The sequence below is a fragment of the Protobothrops mucrosquamatus genome, unplaced genomic scaffold, assembly GCF_001527695.2.
Source record: "Protobothrops mucrosquamatus isolate PMUCROS unplaced genomic scaffold, P.Mucros_1.0 scaffold69, whole genome shotgun sequence".
Lineage (NCBI taxonomy): Eukaryota > Metazoa > Chordata > Lepidosauria > Squamata > Viperidae > Protobothrops > Protobothrops mucrosquamatus.
In genome coordinates this window covers 344868-370043 of record NW_015386447.1, presented here as the reverse complement: position 1 = coordinate 370043, position 25176 = coordinate 344868, and the positions used below count along the sequence as shown (strand labels likewise).

Here is a 25176-nt window from a genome sequence, read left to right as displayed (position 1 = left end):
CCGCTAAAATTCCCTAGGCCAGACCCGCTTGTTGAAAAAGCCATGTCTTTAGGGCGCGGCGGAAGGAGGGGAGATCCGGGATCACCCGGATCTCTGGGGGTAGTTCGTTCCAGAGGGTGGGGGCTCCCACCGAGAAGGCCCTCCCCCTGGGGGTCGCCAGCCGGCACTGTCTGGCTGACGGCACCCTGAGGAGACCCACATTTAATATGTTAATAAATTCTATAAATAAATATGCAGTGGAATCAGTTTTCAAAATTTGTTTATTCCTGCAGACAAATCATGGAAGAGTCTTTTTGTAATAAAATACAGATCATAGGAATGAGTGCCACCCTTCCTAATTTGGATCTACTGGCTTCCTGGCTAAATGCAGAATTGTACCACACAGACTTCCGTCCAGTACCCCTTCTGGAACAAGTAAAAATTGGCAATAAGATTTATGACTCTTCAAATGCAGTTGTGAGAGAAATTCAACCTGTACTGAATATTAAGGTATTTGCCCATACTGAGAATTAGTTTGATGCAATATTACTTTTTTATATAAAATTATGGCAACATTTTATGTATATTGATATTTTTATACTATTATAAAAGAAGTTCTGGTTTCATCTGAATATTTGTCTTTAAAATTCTTTGTATCATTATATGTATTTGTATTCTTTTTTTTTTTTACTTTTTCACAAGTCCCACATGTATGTATGGTAAAAATAACCTTTTATGTTTTTCACTTTTCCAGTACTGACTAAAAATACTTTTATACACCTTAGATAATTTCTCTGGTGTCATATGCCAACAGCACATTATTTTGTAAAATTCCTCTCTTAAATAGTGTCACAATGTGAATTTCAGTCCTTTTAAATTCTTTCCCATTGGTCTGTTCATATCTATATATTACTGTATACAGTAGTATATAGTATACTATATGTTGGTAATTATACTAAAAACATGATCCCTGGGTGCATCCATGCCAAAACAAATAAATAAATAAAACGAACACCAGGGTAAAATCATTAAACTATATGAGTTTAATGCCGCTATACCAATGCCGAGCTTTCGTCAGCGTTCTGCTGACATCATCAGGGCTTAATCAGCCAGTCTATGGGAGAGTCTTTATAGGTCAAACACGGTCTGCACACGGCTTTTGGACCTGGTTACCGGTCCTAGTTGCATCAGCTGTGCTCCGGCGGTGACTTTTCCTCCATTAGCTGTTCCTATCCTGCAAGGCTTATCCACACGGTTGCCTTCATCCGGTTCATTTGCTCGCGGGCTAGGAGTGGCTGGGGCATTCCCCCCTTTTTCCCTTTTCCTCAATCGTATCCCCTGCTCTCCTTGCCCCTGTAGTCCTACGTTCTTGTTCCTTCCATTAGTCAGATCTACCTGGTTCGGGATGCCCACTCTCTTTCCTGGACCCCCGCTGGCTTTAGTTGCCCCACTGTCGTTCCCACAAGCCGCTCCCTCCCCTCTTCCTGCGGTCATGTATCCCGTGCTCCCTACGTCTCTCCACACCCCACTCTTATCGTTCTTCCGTTCATCCCATCCAGACCGGCTAGGTTCACCTTCCTTCTTTACCTCCTCTTTCCCTTCATTCACCTTACTAGCCCTCTTCCTCTCCCCCCCCTCCTGCCCGTCTCTCTTACTAATGTCATCATACCTAGGTCGTATTTTCCCATTTCCCTGCCTGCTGTTCCTAATCCAGTCGTTGGTTCTCGGGAGGGGGAACCCTACTTCAAACTGGCTCGGGCGCGGTGGAGTCGCGGGGTGGGGTGGCCGGGTCGCCACCAATGCCGAGGGGTGGCCCGATGTTTTCCTTTCTTCCTCCTTCGTATCTGGGCGGCTGGGGCGGCTGGGGTAGGGTGGTCGGGATATCCCCGCTGCCGTGAATCGGCCCGGTGGTTCATCCTTCGCCTCCTTCTTATGCGTGGCCGCCTTTGTTGCTTTCCCTGTCCCCTCGCCCACTTTCGCGCTGCCCCTGCTTCTCCCACTCCCTGCACCCCCCACGTCTTCTCTCTTCTTTCCATTCCCTTCTTCGGCTCCTTTCTCTTTGCCCTCGTATCTGTCTCCTCCATGGTCCTGGTGTGTTGGAATTGCTGGGTGGGGTAATCGGGTTGTCCTCCCTAGCGCGGGGTGGCTTGGCAGCCTGTTTTTTTCCTCCCTCGCCCATGAGCGAGTAACTACTCGTCTGGGGTCCTCTGCTTCCCTACCAGCTTTCCCATCTCCCCCCCTTTTTTTGCTGACTGTATCTCTTGCTTTCACCTTCTTCTTCTCTTCACTCTCACTACTAGTCCCCCTCTCCTTACTCCCATGCTTATCCCCTCCTCTCTGGTCCGGCTCTGTCGGGGATATGAGGTGGGGTGGCCGGGTTGCTCTCACTAGTGTGGGATGGCTTGATGGCTTGTTCTCCTCCTCCCTCGTACCCAAGGGAGTGGCCATTCGTCTGAAGTTCTCTTCCTCCCTATCAACCTTCAGGCTTCTCCCCCTTTCTCCATTGCCCGTATCTCTTACACTTTCCTCTACCTTCCCTCCATTCTCCCTGTTGGTCCCCCTCTCCTTGCCCCCATGTCCATCTCCTCTTCCCTGACTCAGATCTATCAGGGCTACAGAGTGGGGCGATCGGGCTGTCGTCGCTGGCGCGGGGTAGTCCGGTGGGCTGCCCCTCCCCTCCTTCGTTCGTGGGCGGGTGAATCCCCGTCCAGAGCCTCCCTCCTCCCTATCAGTCTTCGCATTCCCCCTTTCTCTTCCTCCTCTTCCTCCTCCCCGGCTGAACCTGTCTCTCGGGTCTTCCTTTCCTTTGCTCTCATTCTCCTTGCCAGCTCTCTTCTCCTCTCCTTGGCCTTCATGTCTGTCATTTCCATTGCTTCCTGACAGCTTCCTCATGTCAGTGGAGAGATTGGCAGGAAGTGTAAACTTAATCATGCGAGCTTCCGGAAGCAAAGTCTCCCCATCTGTAGAATCTCCCCAATCCCCTCTGTGCTCACGCTGTGCTGCCACTTGCACATTACTGTGTATCTTTCTTGACCCATGCTGAATCTCCTTGCATGCGCACCATCTCTCTCACACCCCCATGCACCCAACCCATATCACTCCATGCACTCTCCAACACAGACTGCACTACACATACACCATTCCTGTTCTGTCCCACACCACTCCACATCCTTTCCACCTCACACAGCCCCCCTGTATACCTTCCCTGTCCCACACAGCAACTCATGGACCTCCATACAGCTTCCTAACCTGCGCAGTACCTCCCACGGAGGTTGGGAGGGTGTGCAGGGTATGGCACTGGCCGGGAAGAGTGTGTGGATAAGGAAGTACACGGGAGGGGCTGCCTGAGAAGCACCATGTGAGTCAGGAAGTTTTCAGGGAGCTGCAGGCAAGGTGCATCAAGGATCACAGAGGGCATTTGGGGAGAGCAAGGTAGATAAGGAAATATCTCTGAAACAATTGTTATAAATTGTCTATTTATAATCAATATTCTTAACCATTTTATCATGCACTCTTTAACTTGTTATTCGGTTTCAAATATCAGCAAATATTTATACATCCTAGCAATCATATATTTATCACTTGTAAACAAATCAATTTCAAATTTTGTTTTATGTTTTTCAATTCCAATTATTTTAAATCTATATTAAATCTTTTTCTTAATTTTAGATATATATGAAAACCATTGACAACTAACTCCAGCTGTAGTGAACTGTTTGACTTCATCTTCAGTTCTACATGGTCCTGTAGTAGCAAATCTTGATATGTTAACTGTTTGTCTTTGTTTGCTGTTTCTTTTCTATGAAATGCTTCTTGTGCTGAAATCAGTAAAGACATTTTTGGACACAGCCTGGGTTTATATCTATTTCATATTCTCAGTATGGCACTCCTAACATGATTTACTTTAACTTTCTACATTTTCTTTAACTTTCTTGTGCATTAAAAAGCAAAACCATCCAAATCTCAGGTTGTGTTCTTCTAATTATAACATTCTTTTATTTCTCAACAGCACCCCCAAACATCAGGCTGCAAAATACAATTTACAAATACAACTCAGGCAATCCTAATCCTCTTTGTTTTATGTCTTAAATAATTTTATATTTAAACCTTCCATTTTATTTCCATAGCCCTAATATGTAATTGTCACTTTCTACAATTGTTTAGGGAGATGAGGACCATGTGGTGACTCTGTGTTATGAGACAGTCCAGGATGGACATTCAGTTCTTGTATTTTGTCCAACAAAGAATTGGTGTGAGAAATTAGCAGACATCATTGCCAGGGAATTCTGCAGTATTCAACAAAAGAGTAAGTCAAAGAGTAAGGGATAGAAGAAGAGAAGGAAGTTGGAGAGAAAGCATAAGGTTTTAAGGCTGTTTTCCTTTTTGAAGATCTTCAAAAGATGTCAACTCTTTCACCTGTTACGCTGTGCCAGGAAGGGATAGAAAAGTTGTTGATTCAGTTAAAGCAGTCTCCTTCTGGCTTGGACAGTGTGCTTCACCGGACCATCAAATGGGGAGTTGCTTTTCACCATGCAGGTACACTTTTTATTATCATGCTTATCAGTAGGTGTGAAATTTCTAGCATGGTTGTGACCATGTAAAGATGGAAAAGAATATGTCTAAAACACATTTGGTTTGCTCTGTAGGCCTTAAACTGGTGATGACTTGAAATAAAACTGGTGGTAAAAATTTCAGATAAACTCCTATTCAGGTAGAAGAAGGAAATGAGGTAGTAATTATGCTGAGATTATGAAGCCACTAAATATTGACATAAATTGTGGCCATTGTGGTCTATACAATAAAAATATGGAGATAAAATAAGAGATGAACTAAAATATGATGGGAAGATTCTTATGATTATTGTAGAATAGAACAATTGAAGAAACAGACTTATTCAAATAGCACAGAAGTAACGGGAATTGAGGAAGAATTGCCTTGCATGTTAAAAATATTCATGTTGAAGAGAAATCCAAGGTAATGAACTTGGTAGCACTGTTAAGAGGATCAGGATTAAATTAACCAGAACTAATAAAGGTATCAGCACTGGTGACTTTTGTTTTAATTCCACCAGGCAGGGAACCAACATCTCAGCAGAATCACATGAGTTTTGGCATGTACACAATAAGCAATTCAGAAAATTGTAGGAATTGCAAGCAGGAAGAAGCATGTAATATTGGAATTGTCAATATTAACAGAAATTGTGCATGTATGGTATGTACCTTGAGACTATACACTTTAATGAAGTCAGTAGGATTCCATGAAGTCAAAGTTGTTTGTAAAAGGAACAAAAAAATAGATGGCAACAAAAAAGAGATAATTAAGGCACAAAAGGATATCCTAAAAGGAAAAAATGGAGGATGGCAAAAGCTAATATGGTTAGAAAAATCATTAAGTGAATATCTACAAATTGAAAAGAACACATAAAAAAGGAAAGAGGGGTATGTCACTAAAAGTACATAGAAGTAATTCTGAAAATATAGAAGGTATCAGAAAAGCTAAACCTCAGAATGAGTTGAGGTTAGTGATGGATGTTAAGAACAACACACATTTTTCAAATAAGTTTGAAATTAAAGGCAGGAAGGAGTTGTTTTCCAGATAGGGGATTCAAATTCTGTTTTTATGACTTTTATTTAGACCAAATGTTGGGCATCTCCAACAGTGTAACAAACTTTTACATTTATGTTTGCCCCAAACATTTCCTGATTAGGAAAATTCAATGTGCTTAATTTCAGTAAAGGTTTGCATGTTTTGATTTTCATCTGAGCTGTTATAAGTTGTTTTTGTCTGGGTTTTGTGCTTTTAAAAATATCCTGTATTGTGGGCTTTTGACTGTAATAGTGAACAAAACTATTTTGTTGTGGATGCCATGAGTCACCATCGCTCAGGTAGCAGTGGTACAGAGGAGCGTCTTTTTTGTTTTAGAATGATCTCATGATCAAGAGCAGGGAGGATATTTTTGTTTGTTTTCTCTTCCAGTATTGTTTAATTATAATTTTTACCATTTTATTGTAAACTAATTGAATTTTTTAATGAAAGTGAAAAATGCTACCTATATATTAAACTTATAAAGCATATTTATCTTAAACTATTTTTCAGGTTTGACATTTGATGAACGAGACATAATTGAAGTAGCTTTCCGTCAAGGTGTCCTACGAGTTTTAATAGCCACTTCTACACTTTCTTCGGGGGTAAATCTGCCTGCACGTCGGGTAATTATCCGAACTCCTGTATTTGGTAGCAGACTGTTGGATATCTTGACATACAAACAAATGGCTGGAAGAGCTGGAAGGAAAGGAGTAGATACTATAGGTAAATGCATTTAGAGCCCTTTACCTGTTTATGTTTGTAACTAGAACAACATGAATCTTATGATACTTTAAAGTCCAAAACATTTCTTGTAGAATAAATTCTCCTAGGATGCAATCTATAAGGTGTATCAGTGACCCAGATAGTTGTAGAAAGATACAATTTTTCTACAATTTCTACAATTCTATCATGGTTATCACATGGTTCTTTATATATATGATAAAAAGTACCTGATTTGTGTTTACATTTCTCTGACATATTTTAATTTTTTTTGCTAATCTTGGTGGTGGCAAGTGTCATCTATAGAACATTTTAAATAAGTTTTCTTTATATGAAGCTGACATTGTCAATTTATAGTTTCTTTCCCACAAACTTTGCCACTTCTCTAAGTCTATATCATATTCAAAATTCTTTGCCCATACTATCATTGTCTCTTTTACTTGTTCATCTTCCATTTTGAGATTTAATAAGAAATCGTACATTTTTAAATTAATTTTTCATCGGAAGTTAGTAATATTTGATCAAACATAGTCTGCTCTTTATAAAATCCATACTGTTTAATATTTTTGTTGTATCTGACTTGCATTTGTAAATGTGACCACCATGTTAAATCAATGTCCTGATTTTCAATCTTTTGCCTGGATTTTAAGTTTTCTTCAGGATTTAGAATATCTTTATATCTCCATATTTTATCAAGACTGACTAATTTGGATGTACAAATGCTTCCATTGTTGAAAGCCATTTTGGAATTTTCAAACAGATTTTACATTTTATTTTTTCCCATGTTAATAATAATGCATTTCTAATATAGTGGTTTTGGAAGTATTTATGTATTTTATTTTTTGCATACCATAAAAAAGCGTGCCAACCAAGTTGTAGGTCATGTCCTTCCAAGTACAGCAATCTTTTATTTCTAAGAGTTATCCATTCTTTTACCCATGTTAGTAGTGACGCTTGATAATATAAAACCCATTCTGGCAAGCCAAAACCTCCATTTCCCTTGGCTTCTTGTAACATTTGCAATTGTAGCTTTCTTTCCTTGCCAGATAAATTTTTGAATTAGAAAGTTTAACTCTTCAAAGATTTTTTTCTCCAGTTTTATAAGTATCATTTGAAACAAAAATAGAATTTTTAGCAATATATTTATTTTCATCGGCAATGACAAAACTTTCCCGATACGTTGCGCAACGTCACGTGATGTCGCGAGTTTGACATGTCTGGTCTAGAATGAATACCAAAATCATGTGCAAATGCTTGCAATTTATAGGTTTCACCTTTTATTTTCAATCCTTTAATTTCTGGATCTTGCCTAATGTTTCTATTTAAAACTTCCAAAATTAAGATAAATAGCAGTGGGGATAATGGACATCCTTGTCTTGTGCCTTTTCGTGTATCAAAATTCTCTGTGTAATCCCCATTTACAATCAGTTTTGCTGTTTATTTCTGATATATTGACTGAATTGTATTTATAAAGTTTTGACTAAAGTCCATTGTTTTTAGTTGTTGAATCATAAATGGCCAAGAAATGCCTTTTGGGCGTCTAAAAATACTAATGCCAATTGTTTCTCTGGATGTAGTTCATAATATTCCAATATGTCTAGTATTACTCTCAAATTATTTTTTATTTGTCTCTGGCAAAAATCCGTTTTGGTCTGAATGTATAAATTCAGTCAAAAATCTTTTCAGCCCCATAGCTATTATTGAAGTGAAGATTTTGTAGTCCACATTTAATAGTGATATCGGTCTATAGTATTTTATCAGTGTCAAATCTGAGTCCTCTTTTGGTAACATTTGCTTCTGTCCATGTATTTGGGAGTTTTGCCTCCAATAAAAGTTCATTACATACATCTTTCAATGGTAAACTTAGTGTATCTTGTAAGCATTTATAAAAACCTAGCTGTACCCGGCCACACGTTGTTGTGGCTCAGTCTGGTTAAATGGAAAAGAAAGAAAAGAGAAAGTTTGTAATATGTTTTTGTTTATGTAAAATTGCTTTTACGTCCAACAGATGGCGCTGTTTTTCAAAAAAGCATGTTTTTACCTGTCACAGGTGTGACATCTATATAATAGTAGGTATATAAAAACACGCGCGTATTCGAATGCAACATTGTGTCAAAATTTCAAAGCAATCGGTGAAGAACTTTCGGAGATTTAAGATTTTGAACAAACGAACATTTACATTTTTATTTATATAGACTCTGCTGGAAGTCCATCTGGCCCTGGTGTTTTTTCATTTTTTTGTCTTTTTATTGCCTCTGTCAGTTCCATCATTGTTATTTTTTCATTTAATAGTCTTGAAATTTTCTGGAATTTTTGGTAAATTATTTTCTTCCATATATTGAGTCATTTTCTACCTCGTGGAGTTTCTTCCTTAACATACAGTTTCTCATAGTATTCTTTAATTATATTTTTATTGCTTCATTTTTAAATTGTAAACAGCCTTTTTATCTACTAAATTGTTTATCAATTTTTTCTCCTGTTTTTTAAGTTTATAAGCTAACCATCTTCCTGGTTTATTTGCATTTTCAAAAAGTTTTGCTTTGCCCTTTTAATTTGCTGTGCCAGTTTTTCTGATTCTATTAAATTTAGTTTATGTTTTATTTGTAGTTCAAATTCTAATTTTTTAAATTCTTCTCTTAACAACTGACATTGTTGTTTCTTTACTTTATTTTTTTTCCACCATGTATGTTATCGCTATGCCTCAAAAATATGCTTTGGCTGTATCCCATACATTTTGTAATGTATCTTCTTTTTTATTTTCTTTGAAGAAAAATTCCATTTCTTTTGTTGCTAATTCTATAAATTCTTTTTCTTTTAATATAGATTGATTCAAAGTCCATCTTAATTTTTTCTGCATTCCTTTCCACACCATTTTTAGAGGATTATGATCTGCCCAAATACCTAATTCTATTTCAATTTCCTGCATATTAACCCTTAATTCAGGTATCATCGAAATCATATCAATTCTAGACCAAGATTTATGACTATTAGAATAAAATGTGTATTGTGATTTTCCTGGGTTCGTTTCTCCAAATATCTTGTACACCAATTTCCTCTATCGTGTTAAAAAAAAAGTTTTAGGTAATCTTTTTCTTCCTTGTTTCCCTGATTTATTGCTTTTATAATCTAATGTCCCATCTACTATTGCATTGATATCCCCAATTAAGCATATATTTTGATATTCCATGTCTACTATTTTTCTGTGAAGGTTTTGATAAAATTCTTCTTGTTTGTTAAATCTGATTTTGATTTAAAAATATTTCTACCATTAGTATTCTTCCTTCTTCATCTGCATAAATCATTTTGGAATCTATTGTCTCTTTAACATATATAACTACTCCCCCTTTTTTTTGTTGAGCTGATGTGTAATAAAGTTTTCCAAATTTTGGATTTTCCAAAAATTCATAATGTTGTTTTTTTTTATGTGTGTCTCTTACAAACAAATTATATCAATGTTTAATTTCTGTAGTTGTTTGAAAATTCTTTTTCTTTTTGATAGGGAATTCAATCCATTTATATTCACTGAAAAAATTCCATTTTCCTTCTCCATTTTGATTTACTTATATTTAGGTCTTGTTGATCTTGTAATCCTCTGCTCTCTTACTGTTCCCTCATCTTCTTGATTCATCTTCTCTTTTTCTTCTTCCACTTGTGTAGTTGTTTTCTCTACTGTTTGTTCTGTCTGTTTCTGGCTTCTTCCATCATCTTGTTGATATTGTGTTCTTTCTCCCAGAAATGCTCTATATCTTTCATCAAAATCCTTTGCCTTCCACACTGAATCCAATCCCTTCTGGCATCAGCCATCTAAAATTTACTCCATTTCAAATCAGCTTTGTAGTCAAGAAATGATATTGTCTTCGAGTATCCCGTATTCTCTTGGGAATCTGTTTCAGCACTATTATTTCTATATATTGTTAATAGGTCACCTCTAACTCTTCTTAATATCTCATCCCTTGTTGTTTACTTCATAAATCTTACATGGACTTCTCTGGGCAATTTGTGTTTCCTCGCGTAACTTGAGTTCATTCTAAATATTTCATCCACTTCTTGCTGCATCTCCAATCTTTCAATTTTTAGGGCCTCTGCTAATAGATTAATAATCACTTTTGCTATATCTTCCTCTTTATCTTCGGATATGTTCTGGAATATCAAATAGTGTACAGCTTTCTCCATTTCCATGGCAGTGACTGTTCCTTCTAAGTTTTGATTTGCTTGTTCTAATCTTTCATTCTCTGTCATTAGTGCTTCAGTCCCCCCCCCCAGTATCTTCTGTTTGATCTTCCACCTTCTGAATTCTTTGTTCATTTTTAAGAATCATTTGTTGATGAACCTCAAATTGTTTCTTTATATCAAGCATTTGTTCATTTAGCATATCAAGATTGCTTTTTCTTTCTTGGTGATTATTCTGCATCATTTCTTGCATTAGTTGTAAAGTTGTGGGCATCCCTTTTTGGATATTATTTGCCTTCTCTTGTTGTAACATTGCTTCAATATATCCCTGACTTGCTGGACTAGATGTTCCAGAAGAGGGTGCAGAAGCAGGTTTTTTTTGTAATTTTAGTGAGGTTCGTTACACTCATTGTTCAATCAAGCAAGTTTTGTAAATCCACAAGGAGAAGAGAGAAAAAGAAAAAAGAAAATAAAACAAGCCACTGCTTTAGGCTATAATCCAACTTTAGAAAAAATCCCACTACTTTAGACTATAATCCAACTTTAAGAAGAGCCAACTGTTTTAGGCTATAATCCAACTTTAAAAAGAGCCAACTGTTTTAGGCTATAATCCAACTTTAAAAAGGAGCCTAGTGCTTTAGGCTATAATCCAAATTTAAAAGGGAGCCAACTGCATTAGGCTATAATTCAAGTTTAAAAAAGGGCCAACTGCTTTAAGCTATAATCCAACAACAACAAAAAAGGCAACTGCATAAGTGTAGTCCACATATTTCTGCCAGTTCATACACACACCCACACACCTCTGTTTCTAAATAGTTTCTATAATAGTTATGTCTAGAGTTAAAAGATATATTAAAAAACTTTTTTTTGTAGAGTCACAGAATGTTCTTTGTTTAGCACAGGTGTTGTTTCAAAGTCATCACTCTTCTGATTCTTTCTGTATTATTGTAATATCTTCACCACTAGATGTCCTCATTAATTGTAATGTCTCTATCGAGTAATAAAACATTATTTAAAATGCTCTTTCATAACAAAGTAAAAAAATCTTCCCAAATCAAAAAAGTTAGCCAAAAAAATTATTTTTTTTAATCAGTCTCAAATCTTTTCTGCATATTTTTTATATTCCTTAATTTTGTTCCCAATTTCAGATTTCTCGCCGCTTTTAACTCTCTTGTTCCTGAGTCCTCCTGGGGTTTTTACTTTTAAAAATTATCCAATTCAGGGATTTATATTTTAAAAATCCATAGGGAAGAGATATTAAGAACAATCTCACCCAGATCTCACACATTGTTGACAGTCAGCTGTTTGGCGGTGCTGCCGTGGTTCTTCACTTCTTCCCCGGCTATCTATGGCTTGGGCTATCTGTGTATTTGCTGGCAGCCTTTCTCCCGTCTGTTTAAAGAGTTCCCTCGGTCCATCTGGGCCAACCACCCTTGGCTCCGAACTCCCAAGGTTTCCCTTCCTCCTCCTAGGGCGACTTTCCGACCTCTCTGGGTCTCCAGACAAAGCAAAATCGGACTAGGAAACCGGAGCTCCGGTTTCTTTCATCCGTGTCACCATGACACCTGGGGTGAACCCTCTCATTGGGTTACTTTCTGTCAGCCTAACCTATCTCAGAAGTTGTATGAAAGGCAACTACCCCAGGTACTCCATTTTTCAATCCCTGTCAAGCACAAGCAACTAGAACAACTCCATGAATAGGCCAAAGAAATTCATTTATCCTTGAATACCCATTTACAAAAATATTATTAGACTTGACTGCCTTCCTTTGAGAAATGGCAGACATAATTTTAAGGATTTGCTCTCAGATGTTTCCTCCCCCAAATCAACTTCATGCTACAATGTCTCCTTACTCCTCCTTGAGGGGCCCACACATCAATCCCTCTCTAAATAGCACCCCCCTTTTCTTCCATGATCCAAAAAGAGCTCAGCTATTTCCCTTGTGATGGGAACTGGGCAGTGGGGGTAGCGATAATGTATCAGAAAAGCTATCCAAGTCCAAGGAATCCTGATTGTATGAATCCTCCCAGTCAGGTGATTCTTCCTGAAACATATCTAGTCAATTAGAAAGGTCCTTCCCCCATTCCCTTGTAGAGTGAAGACCCGGATGTTGAAGGCAGAGCCTTGCCAATCATGATGTCTCCCCATAGATGGTCGCCCTCTGAATGGCTAACCCATTCATTAACTTGTTCCTCCTTAGATTCTGAGATTGAAGGATTCTGGGAGCATGGAAGGACTTAATTTGTCTGGGAGGTGCTGGTAAAACAATTATATTAATTTTGGAGCATGCACATACCTTGTATTTTCCCATAAACTGGGTAGCCTTTCCAGTGAATCAAATTCTGTATTCCTTTCTCCTTGATTCCAATATTTCTTCCACTTTGAACTCATTTTTGCCTTCAACAATCATTGTGTGTTTGTGTGTGGGAGGAATAGATGCTGTTGTGATTTCAAAGTGTTTAGTGGTGCTTCCTTTACTAGCAAAGAATGCTGAAAACTGGATTCACTTTCATAGATAGCAATTACAAATGAAAGGTCACAATATTGACCTGTCATAGGGCCTTAATAGGGCTAAGAAAAGGCTAAAAATTTGGTAGGCAGCCACACATTATCTTCCTCCGCATTTGTCAGTCCCTCTTGCCAAGGGGAATCTGCAAACTTTTTGTAAGACTGTTTAGCTTGATCTAGCTATTCTTTCTTTTTTTTTTTAATTTAAAATTTTTATTGATTTTTCAATTAAAAACAAAAACATAAATCTTTTATCACAATATCAACCAAGAAAATAACACTAATCAATACATTCACGGAAGTGTCCGGTGTCCCCCCCTGCACCCCCCTCTTTCACTTACCACACCTTCCTCCTCCCAGTCCTACAACCTCTCCTCCTTCCTCCCTCTCTCCTACCTCCCTTCTTCTCTCAACCATCCTGTCTGGTGCAGTTGGGGTACCCACCGGACACCTCTTTAAAAAATCTACAATACATATAAATCTACAATACAAACCTATCCCTTTCCCCCCTCCCCTCCCCAGGACTTCCCAGAGCTAATCCAGGAAATAAACACACAATAATCCAATTCTATTCAAAACTATTCAATATTACTACACACTAGTATAAACTTACTGTGACTCTAAAATAACGTTAAAATACATACAATTTTTTTTAAAAATATATCAATATTTGTATATATTTTTTAAAAAATTTTTTAATCAAAAGCTACATGATAATTATTCAGTTCATACTTTCTCTGAATATAATCTATCCATCTTCTCCACATTGAGATAAATTTCTCCTGAGAATGATCCTTCAGGTACGTGGATATTTTTGCCATCTCTGCAAAATACGATACTTTCTGTCTCCAATCATCCATAGTTGGTAACATCTTTTTTTTCCAATTTTGAGCAACTAATGTCCTTGCTGCTGTTATACAGTACAACATCAATTTCATTTCTTTTTGATCCAAATTATCCATAATACCCAGTAAAAATAACTGCGGTGTAAATTTTATCTTTTTCTTAAATATCTGTTGAATATTCCACCAAATCTTAATCCAAAAGGCTTTAACATCCCTACATGTCCACCAAATATGATAATAAGTAGCATCCATACTATCACATCTCCAACATTTTGGTTGCAAATTCGGATACATGCAAGACAATTTTTGGGGATCCAAATGCCATCTATAAAACATCTTATAGAAATTTTCCCTTAAATTCTGTGCTTGGGTGAACTTGACATTTCTTACCCAAATTATTTCCCAAGTTTCTAACATTATTGGTTCTTGAATATTTTGAGCCCATTTAATCATACAATCTTTAACTAGTTCTGTTTCCGAATCAAATTCTATCAAAACACTATATATTCTCCTAATATGGGCTCTACTTTGATCTTTAATCTGTTTTATCAAGTTCACATCTTCTACAGTTAAACCCAATTTTTGATCTATATGCCATCTCTCAACCAATTGAAAATATAAAAACCAGGACTGGAGTACATTATCCTGTCTTAACTCATCCAATGATTTAATTTGCCAGTCCTGTTCTCTTAACATGAGTAGATCTTTATAAACAATTCCTTCTAATTTTACACCTCTTATAATTCCTTGTATTGCATGTTCCGGAATAGCCCACATTGGGATTTTTAAGTTTACCTTATAAGAATACTTTTTCCAAACTCTCAAAAGTGCAACTCTCAAAATATGAGATTTAAAAACACGATCAATTTTGTTATCAAAAAATAAATAAGCATGTCATCCATAATATAAATCCCAACCTTCAAGTATCAAAATATCTCTATTAGTTAAATTAATCCAATCACTAATCCAAGTTAAAACCACTGCATCATAATATAATTTTAAATTAGGGGCTTTAAGTCCCCCTCTTTCCCGTGCATCTTGCAAAATTTTAAATTTTACCCTAGGTTTTTTCCCCTGCCAGATAAACCTGTTGATGCCTCTTTGCCACTCCTCCAAATTTGAATCCTTTTTTAAAATAGGTATCATCTGGAACAAAAAAAGGAACTTTGGGAGAACATTCATTTTTATCACTGCAATTCTTCCCAATAATGATAACTGTAATTTCTTCCACTCCATCAAATCCTTTTGAACTTTGCTCCATAACTTATCATAATTATTTTTATACAATTTAGCATTAGAAGCAGTAATATCAACACCCAAATATTTCACTTTTTTCACTATTTCAAAACCAGTTACATTACTTAAAATTTCTATATCTTTCATAAACATATTTTTAGATAATATTTTAGTCTTATTATTATTTACTTTAAATCCAGACACCTTCCCATATTGCGTCAATATCTGTGTCAAATTTCTTGCCGAATCAATTGGTTGCGACAAGGTAAAAACCAAATCATCAGCAAAAGCTCTAAGCTTATAGTCATTGTTACCCAAAGTTATTCCTTTTATAAGTGAAGACTCACGAATCTTGATTAATAAAATCTCCAAAGTCAGGATAAACAGTAAAGGTGATAATGCCTTGTACCTTTTTCAATTTTAATTGAGTCTGTCAAACCTCCATTTACTATCACTTGAGCAAACTGTAGTTGATAGATAGCCTTTAACGCTGACAAAAATCTGTCCCCAAAATTCATTCTATCAACCAACCGTAGCAAGAATTGCCAATCCAACTTATCAAAGGCCTTTTCAGCATCCAAAAAGATAAGGGCCGCCGGGATTTGATTATTTTTATCCAAGTACTCCAACAAATTCACAATTTGTCTGACATTATTCTTCATATATCTTCCATTTATAAATCCAGACTGATCCACATGAATAATCTGTTTCAATACTTGCATTAGTCTATTAGCTAATATTTTTGCAAAAATCTTATAATCCGTGTTCAGTAAAGATATTGGCCTATAATTTTTAGGCTGAGTCATATCTTGATCCTCCTTTGGTATAAGTGAAATAAATGCACACCTCCAAGATGGTGGTATTTGTCCTCCCATTAAAATATCATTAAAAAGACATCTCAAGGGTTCTAACATTTATTCAGATAATTTTTTATAATAAATTGCGGTAAACCCATCTGTACCAGGGGCCTTACCAACCTTCAGTTGTTTAAATGCCTCTGCGATCTCTTCCAACGTAATCGAACAATTCATCAATCCTTTTTGATCATCAGAAAGACAAGGCAAATTTGCTTGTTGTGAATAATTGTCTATTTCATAAGATTGTATATTCTCAGAGGCATATAATTTAGAAAAATATTCTGAAAAAGCCCTTTTAATCAAGTCCTGTTGAAAAACTTCTTTACCCTTGTAGTTCATTTTCTCAATGAGTCTTTGTTTTTGTTTCTTACGTAATTGGTAAGCTAACCATCTTCCAGGTTTATCTGCGTTGCAAAATGTATTGTTTCATATATTTCAAATTAACAGTAATTTGATCAGAAAGCAACATATTAAATTGTTCTTTCAGCATTATAATAGATGCCTTTAAACTCTTATCCGTTGGATTTAAGGAGAAAGCTTTTTCCTTTATTTTTATCTCTTGCTCCATATCTTTATACTTTTGTTGCTGATTTCGCTTATAAGCAGAGTTCATTGAAATTAAGGCACCCCTCATAACTGCTTTGCTTGCATCCCAAACCATTGATATAGAGGTGCCTTTATTCATATTCAACGTAAAGAAATCTTTTAAATAGTCTTTAAGTTTCTGCACATTTGTTTCATAATTCAATAAATTCTCATTTAATCTCCAAGTCCTTCTACTACCTCCATCAGTTGAAATCTCCATCCAAACAGGACTATGGTCCGACAATATCTTAGAAAAAATCCTCACCTTCTTAACCCTCGAGATCAAATCAGTAGTAATCAAAATAAAGTCAATTCTAGAGTAAGATTGATGCCTATCCGAAAAAAAGGTAAAATCACTTTCTCCCATATTCCTTTCACGCCATATATCTCTTAACTCAAGGTCTTCCTGTAATGCAAAAAAACTTTTAGGCAATTTAGTTTGCATTGAAGTTTTAGCAGAAGTCTTTTTATCTCTTTTTGGATCTATTACACCATTCCAATCTCCCATCATGATAACAGATTTATAATCCAGTTGTATTATCTTTTGATGTAAGAGAGTAAAAAATTGCTTTTGTTGTTGATATAAATTAGGTGCATATAAACCCACAAGAAGACATTTTTTCCCATTCAATATAATTTCAACAAACACAAATCTTCCTTCTGCATCAGCATCTATTAACTTTGGCATCAATTCCTTCTTGACATAACTACACCCGCTTTTTTCTTTTGGGCAGAAGCCACAAAATGTAAACCCAATTTAGGATTAAACAAATACTTTTGATCTTTTAGTGTAATATGCGTCTCTTGTAAACATATAATATCATTCTTATGTTGCTTTAAATAATAAAATATTTTCCTCCTTTTTTGTGGTGAGTTCAATCCATTAACATTTAAAGTTATTAATTTAGCCATCCTTTGGCTTTTGAAGCTTCTGAAGCATCCCTTGCAGATCCATCATGACAGATCTTTTAGGTCTAGCCCCTCCCACTGGCTCCAAAGTAGTTGGACATGTTTGGGGCATAGCCTCTTTCTGCTGTTCTCTTTCCTTACGCTTGTGAGCTGCACGTGTCATTCTCTGATCTTTTGGATCCTCCTTTGCCTCCAACATTTGTAAATTCTGAAAATCTCCTGCAGATAGCGACATAGCTCCAGACAAATCCACAATCAGTTGTTCCACTCCTTCTTCTGTTCCTTTAACTGGTGATGTAAAAGATGAATCAGCTTTCAGAACCGTTAGATAAAAATGCTTAGCCTTCTGTACTGTGTTAAGTCTGTAACGGTTCCCAGCATATGTTAAAGCCATTCCAACTGGTATTTCCATCTAAAAGGCACTTGCTGCTTCTTCAACTCTTGAGCTAGAAAAGCAAATTCCTTTCTTTTTCTTAAAATTTTTGAAGATATTTCTTTCAAAAGTATAATGTCTTGAGCAGCAATCTGAAATCTCTGTTGGTAAAAGGCCTGTATAATTTCATTTCGATGTGTTTTTCTAGAAAAATAAACAACAACATCCCTGGGCTGTTTTCTCTGACGTGCAACCCATGAATTGACTCTAAATATTTTTTCTATTTCTCCATAAATAATTTCAGGATCACAGTCAAAAACCAACGCTAGGGCAGCTGATACCTCTTCCCTCAATTTCTCTTGTGCATCCTCTTTCAAGCCTCTGATTCTTATTGCATATTCCATCTCTCTGAATTGTGTCATTACAATATCATTGTGAGCAATCTCTATACCCTCTTCTACTTTTTCCATTCTCTCCTCCATCCCTTCCATTTTTTCTCCCACTTCCTCCACACGCGCCTCTATACGATCCATATGAAAAGCAAAGCCCTGAAAAATTTGAGACATATTCTCACACAGTTCATCATTCTTTTTAGCAAGAAGCTCTTCTGTCTCCACTCTCATTTGTTGCACAATTTGTTTAGACATCTGCATCAAAGAGTCCTGCAAATCCTTTAAAGTAATATAAGGTGGAGGAGAGGGTGGAGGAGTTTTAGCTCTCTGATGTGTAGTCTGTACAGCTGGAGAAGAAACAGCTGGCTTAGGTGCTGCAGAGGCTACAACTCGTTTAGAAGCGATTCTTAAATTTGAAAAAAGTCTTAATATACAGTCCAACGCAGCAAGAAGTCAAGCAGATTTTTCTTCAATTTTTCTTTAATTTTTGAAAAATCTTTACAGTCTTTACAATGTAGCAATCCACAACCGGAAGGAAAATGAAAGTCTCTTTAGAACAAAGAAGCGGCTAAGCCGCAGCCATTTTTTTTTCCTGAAAGTTAACTTTCGATTTCAGTCATTTGAGAAGAGTACTTTATTCTTCTGAGTCAAAGTTATAATTTCTTTATAAAAAGTCCAAGTTTCCTAGACAGCTCCGTCTGTTAAAAGTACTCACAATTAAATTCAGAAAAAACATCAGAGGTGGAGACGGTGTCTGGCTTCTCTAAATAGCGAAGACATCCCGATCTGCAGAGGAACTCTGAGCTCCGGAGGAGTTCTCACCTTCGCCTCGCTGGGAGCCCCCAGGGAGACTAGGGAACTCAACTCCTACTTCAGAGTAAGCTCTCCTTCTCTCCTTTGCCCGGAGAGAAGGTTCAGACCGCCAAACAGCTGATATGCGCTGTTTTGGCGATTTTTACGCAGTCCCGGACGGGAGGCTGTCAGAAAGCCTCCTTCGGCAGCCGCCGAGCCATCGGAAGTCGATCTAGCTATTCTTTCAACAGTGCTTGGAGAGCGCATTGTTCCTGTAGAAAAATTATGGTCCCAGGGACGAGAGCCTGTTGTGAGGATGCAGGTAAAACCCTTGGGTGCCTCGGTATAAAGCCTGGAACAGGGCTATTTCAATTAATGCATGGATAGAATTATATGCAAATTCAGCTAATGGTGTCAGTGACAGCTAGTTTCCTGGCTGTATGTACAGTAATACCTTAAATAGTCTTTCAACATTTGGTCAGTCTTCTTAGCCTCCCTGTTTGTAACAGGGTGGTAGGCTGATGAAAAATTGATTTGTATCTTCAAAAGCTGGAATAATGCCTTCCAAAACATGTAACTAAATTGACTTCCATGATCTGAAATCACTATATAAACCATTTATGTGTAATGAAAAGCATCCAGATACAGAATTACAGAATTGGAAGGGACATTGTAGGTCATCTAATCCAACTCCCTGCCCAAGCAGGAGATCCTATACCATTTCTGACAAGTGGTTGTCTTTTTGAATGCCTCCAGTGATGAAGCACCCACAACTTCTGAAGGAAAGCTGTTCCATTGGTTGATTGTTCTCACTACTATCAGAAAATTTCTCCTTATTTCTAGTTGAATCTTTCCTTGATCAGTTTCCATACGTTGTTCTTTGTCTGGCCATCAGGTGCTTTGAAAAATAGATTGTCTTCTCCTCTCTGTGACAGCCCCTCAAATATTGGAACACTGCTATCATGTCACCCCTGGTCTTACTCTTCACTAGACTAGCCGTGCCCAGTTCTTGCAACCGTTCTTCATATGTTTTAGTCTCCAGTCCTCTAATCATCTTTGTTGCTCTTCTCTGCACTCTTTCTAGAATTTCAAAATCTTTTTATAGTGTGGTGACCAAAACTGGATGTAGTATTTTAGGTGTGGTCTTACTAAGGCTTTATAGAGCGGTATTAGTACCTCACATGATCTTGATTCATTCTCTCTATTAATGCAACTTTGGATTGCATTGGCTTTTTTGGCCACTGCCACACACTGTTGGCTCATATTTAATTGATTGTCCATTAGGACTCCAAGATCCTTCTCAGAGTTACTTCTATTAAGCCAGGTTTCATCTAATATGTATGTGCACTTTTGGTTTTTCTTGCTTAAAAGTAAGACTTTACTTTTCTCTACATTGAATTTCATTTTGTTAGATAGGGTCCAGTGTTCACGTCTGTCAAGATCTTTTTGGATCCTGAGCTTGTCTTCTGGGGTGTCGCCAGCTTAGTGTCATCTGCAAATTTGATAAGTTCCCGTTCTATTCCCTCTAAGTCATTTATGAAGATATTGAAGAGTACTGGGCCCAAGACAGAACCTTGTGGTACCCCACTGCTTACTTTCCTCCATGTAGATGTAGTACCATTAAGGACTACTTGTTGAGTATGGTTTGTCAGCCAGTTACAAATCCGTCTGATGATGATGCTATCTATCCCATTTTTTTCTAGTTTACCAAGAAGTAAGTTGTGGTCTACTTTGTCAAATGCCTTGCTGAAGTTGAAATGCTATGTCTACAGCATTTCACTGGTCTAAATTAGTCACTTTGTCAAAAAGCGAAATAAGATTGGTTTGGCATGATCTATTTTTAACAAACCTGTGCTGACTTCTAGTTATAACTTTATTTGTTTCAAGATGTTCACAGATTTGTTTTTTGATTATTTTTTCCAGTATCTTCCCAGGTATTGATGTTAGGCTGATTGGTCTGTAGATTCCTGGGTCTGGTTCCCCCCCCCCTTTTTTTGAAGATGGGAACCACATCAGCTGTTTTCCAATGCTCAGGTAGTTCCCCAGGGCGCCAAGATTTTTGAAAGATATGGTACAATGGTTCTGAGATGACATCTGGCAACTCCTTTAAAACTCTGAGATGTAATCCATCAGGTCCTGGTGATTTATATTCATCAAGGTCAGACAGGCGTTCTCTTACCATTTTCTTGCTTATTTTAATTATAATTTCTAATCTGTCTTTTACAGTTATGTTTTTGGTAGATTGGGCTATATTTTTTGTGTGTGTGAAGACCGATGCAAAGAATGAGCTAAGCAAGCTCTGCTTTCTCTCTGCTGCCTGTTACCTTCTTGCTATCTTCTCTCTTTAGTGGACCGACTGTTTCCTTGACTTTTTTCTTGTTACTTATATGTTGAAAGAGACTATTTTAATTATCTTTGACTTTTGTTGCAAGTCTTTGTTTATTCTGAGCCTTTGCTTTCCTGACTTCATCTTTGCAGATTTGGGCTATCTGCTGATATTTTGCTTTAGTTATGTGTCCCTCTTTCCATTTTTTGTACTTGTCTTTTTTGTCTATCAGAGAGATCTTTGTGCAACCATGCTGGTTTCTTGTTAGATTTCTTGATATTTTTTTTTCAGTGGCATTGTGCTGGTTTGGGCTTTTATGATCATAGTTTTCAGAGTTTTCCAAGCTTCTTGAGTTGTTTCCCATTTAGTATTTTCATCCAAGGACTCTTTCCCAAGCTCTGTGAATTCGTTAAAATCAGCTCTTTTAAAATCTAAGACTCTGGTATGATTATGTTCTATTGCTTGTGTTTGTATTATATTGAATTCCAGTATGACATGGTCACTCTCACCCAATTTTCTTGCAGTTTCAACTCCCTTTATCATTTCTTCTCTGTTCTTGAGAATTAAATCCAGTATGGCTGTCCCTCTAGTTTCCTCCTCTACCTTTTGGTCAACAAAGTTGTCAGCTAGATTGGTCAGGAACCTATTTGATCTGTCACTTGATGCAGAATTAATCCTCCAGTTGATGTCAGGTAATTGAAGTCCCCCATTACTATTGTAGTGTGCGTCCTACATGAAACATGGTGAAATGTCCCATCTTGCCGAAAAGGTCCTCCACTACCACCATCAGTATGGATGGACCCCTGTTCTTCAGCTGGTGTTCCCACCACAATCCCTGAGGAAAGGGGAGGTATAATTTTAAAAATAAGATTAGGCAGTGTGCTTGTCAAGCAAAGTAGAATAACATTACATCTACATGAGCAATATGTGGTCTTCTCGTTGTTGCTAAACTGCAATTTCCGTTATTTGTCAACATTACCATGATGGTAGAATAAATAAACGAGAGATGCGGTTTAGTACCTGCTTATCCCTGTCCTGAAAACAAAACAAAGTCAATGTGATTTCTTGTCTAATACATTTTATTTTGAACAAATAATAGGCTAAAAGTATCCCAGTGTTATAAATGCTAAGCATCATTCTTCATACCTTTTCAATGTATAATGTAAATCTTTGCTTTCACTTTATTTTGGTTCAAGATTTGCCAAGTTTTGTCAGCAAACCTTAATTTGCAGCTATTGCTTCTTTATTATGTAGGATTCAGATTTTTAAAAAGCCATTGCATGGTTGGTCAGTTATATAATTATGGAATTGTTGCAGTAACAAACAAAAGAATAACTGTTAGAAGAGAAACCTTATATGAATAGTTATGTTATTTATTCTACATTTCTACTGAGTAATGTTTTGGTCAGATTACGTGCTCGAGAACATGTTTTTTTAAGCCCTGCAGCCTTAAGCCACTTGATAGCCCTGTGTAAATTGGCTGGAAATGAAGCTGGCTTAAGAAAACCCTTTCTAGGTTTCAATATTTGGCTTCATTTTGGAAGTGGTGATTGCATGGGGTTCTATATTTTCCATTTTCCTAATTGATAGATACTCTGCTTTGTTGAAACTGCAGGAAACTTGAGTGAGAGAGACCATGTCATACTGGAATTCAGTATAATGCAAGCACCTGGAAAGTAAAGTAATCACTTTATTTTCCATGAACAAGTCTTTAAGAGGATTGGTTGCTATTGATAGTCCTTTCATGTGATCCTTCCTGCTTTGACTAGAAAAATAGTCAGATAATAAAAGTTTTACTGATTTTATAATACCCAGGTTTCAACCCTAATTTTGAGCCATAACTGTATATACTAAAATCAGTCCAAAATCCAAGTAAGCTTATTGTTGTTTTTCATGTATCTGTTTATTAAAATATTGAACAGCATGCTCAGCATGTAAAAAAATGCTATAGTTAGGGAACAAAGAATATAAGTGATCAAATATAGGTTTGCTCCTTAATAACAGTGGCCAGGTCCTGGATAAATATGCTTGCAACCATTTGACCTAGGTAGTCAAATATTATTTATGCATGGGACTGCTGTTAAACCAATATAACTTTTTCTAATTTACAACATTGTATATAACAGGTGAGAGTATTTTGGTGTGTAAACCCTCTGAAAAATCAAAAGGAATTGCTCTTCTCCATGGTGATATGAAGCCAGTGGGTAGCTGTTTGCTTAGCCTCAAGGGAGAAGGAATCACCTCCAGTATGTTACGGGCAATTCTTGAGGTATGTAATGCCGGGAATGAGTGAAACATTCATAATGTAAATATTATTTGTTAACAAGATTTTGCACTGTTTCTATGAAGCTGCTAAATGCATTTGTAGGAATTCTAATTGCCTTAAACATAAATTCATGGTGTCAGGGCCCACTTCAATACCTCATCCTAAGAAAGCAGAACTCATGGAAGCAGTTTCTTCCAAAAGGAACTTTTATTAGGAGAAGCTGATAATAGGCATAATAGACAGGATCTGTCTCCTGCTCAGATCAATAGGTTAAAAGAGTCTCCAGCAAACCCCACCCCAATAATTCATCTGGTCAGTTCAAACGGGCCAATCCTTAGGTGTTAAGTCCATTGTGGGAAAGAGCTGATAACACCGGTCTTTCCCAGGCTCGTAGCGATGTTGTTGGGGCTTTGCACCTTCCCTTCCGAAATGGGAGATAAGCCAGATAGCCAGAGGCACATTCCTTTCTCACCCCAAGGTAACATCAAGGGAGAGACAGTTCAAAGAGCAAGTATGCAGAGACAGCAAAAGGGATACATTGTAGTGATAGAGAAAACAAAGATCCCACAGCGTCTTCCACCCTCCCCTCTAGGAATATGACAGAACTCAGTGTAATAGAAGAAATAGAATTACAGAGAGTTCCCCTTAATAATATATGGGTTCTGACACATGGTTAAGATATAGCCCAACAGTCTCAAGATTAAAGAGGTACAAAAAAAAATCAAATGTCAATACATTTCTATATGTTCGTTTATCCTAAAGGGAATATTGATTTACAGTTACAGAGATGTATAGATGTTTGAAATGTACTATACACAACTATTCCTGATATGTGCACCGATCTAAAAAGATAACTTTCAAAAGTAACCTATATTTTTTCAAGTATGTTTATTACCCTTTTATTCTGATAGATCATAGTAAGTGGAGTAGCTAGCTCTTCAGAAGACATCCAGAGTTATGCATCCTGTACACTCCTTGCAGCTAGTTTGAGAGACTTCCAGGACTGTAGGAGAGAGCAGGAGAAAATTTGTGATGGATCTATTGAAACTTGTGTGAAGTGGCTGCTTGAGAAGGAATTCATCATGATTTCAGTAACGGATGTTGGCAAGGGTAAAAATGCTAATTTGTATATGAATTGAATATTTTTAATTACAGTTAAGGAAATGTAGACCAGGAAACATTTGTAGTACTTTATAGTAATTATATTTTCTGATTACAATAAATAAATGGTAATTGAATTTACAATCGAATACATATTAGATATACATGTTTATCTTCATAAATGTTGGCAATGTAATATAGTAAATAATAATATTAATAATAATAGTAAAGTTGGAAGGGACCTTGGAGGTTATCTAGTCCAACCCCCTGCTCAGGCAGGAAATCCTATATACCATTTCGGACAAATGGCTGTCCAGTCTCTTAAAAACTTCCAGTGTTGGATCATTCACTGCTTCTGGAGGCAGGTTGTTCCACTGGTTAATTGTTCTAACTGTCAGGAAGTTTCTCCTTAGTTCTAGGTTGCTTCTCTCCTTGATTAGTTTCCACTCGTTGCTTCTTGTCCTGCCTTCAGGCGCTTTGGAAAATAGCTTGACTCCCTCTTCTTTATGGGAGCCCCTGAGATATTGGAAC

The 25176-nt window shown here is 37.0% G+C and overlaps 1 protein-coding gene across 1 annotated transcript in view; it reads left to right on the top strand.

Annotated features, from left to right (window-relative positions):
• POLQ (DNA polymerase theta) overlaps positions 1-25176 on the top strand; it is a 95693-nt gene that overhangs the window by 15831 nt on the left and 54686 nt on the right. The window contains exons 5-10 of the mRNA XM_029283376.1: positions 273-489; positions 4144-4285; positions 4369-4515; positions 6076-6288; positions 23405-23547; positions 24456-24654. Of these exons, the coding sequence (XP_029139209.1) occupies positions 273-489; positions 4144-4285; positions 4369-4515; positions 6076-6288; positions 23405-23547; positions 24456-24654 (1061 nt within the window). The remainder of the gene's footprint in view (positions 1-272; positions 490-4143; positions 4286-4368; positions 4516-6075; positions 6289-23404; positions 23548-24455; positions 24655-25176) is intronic.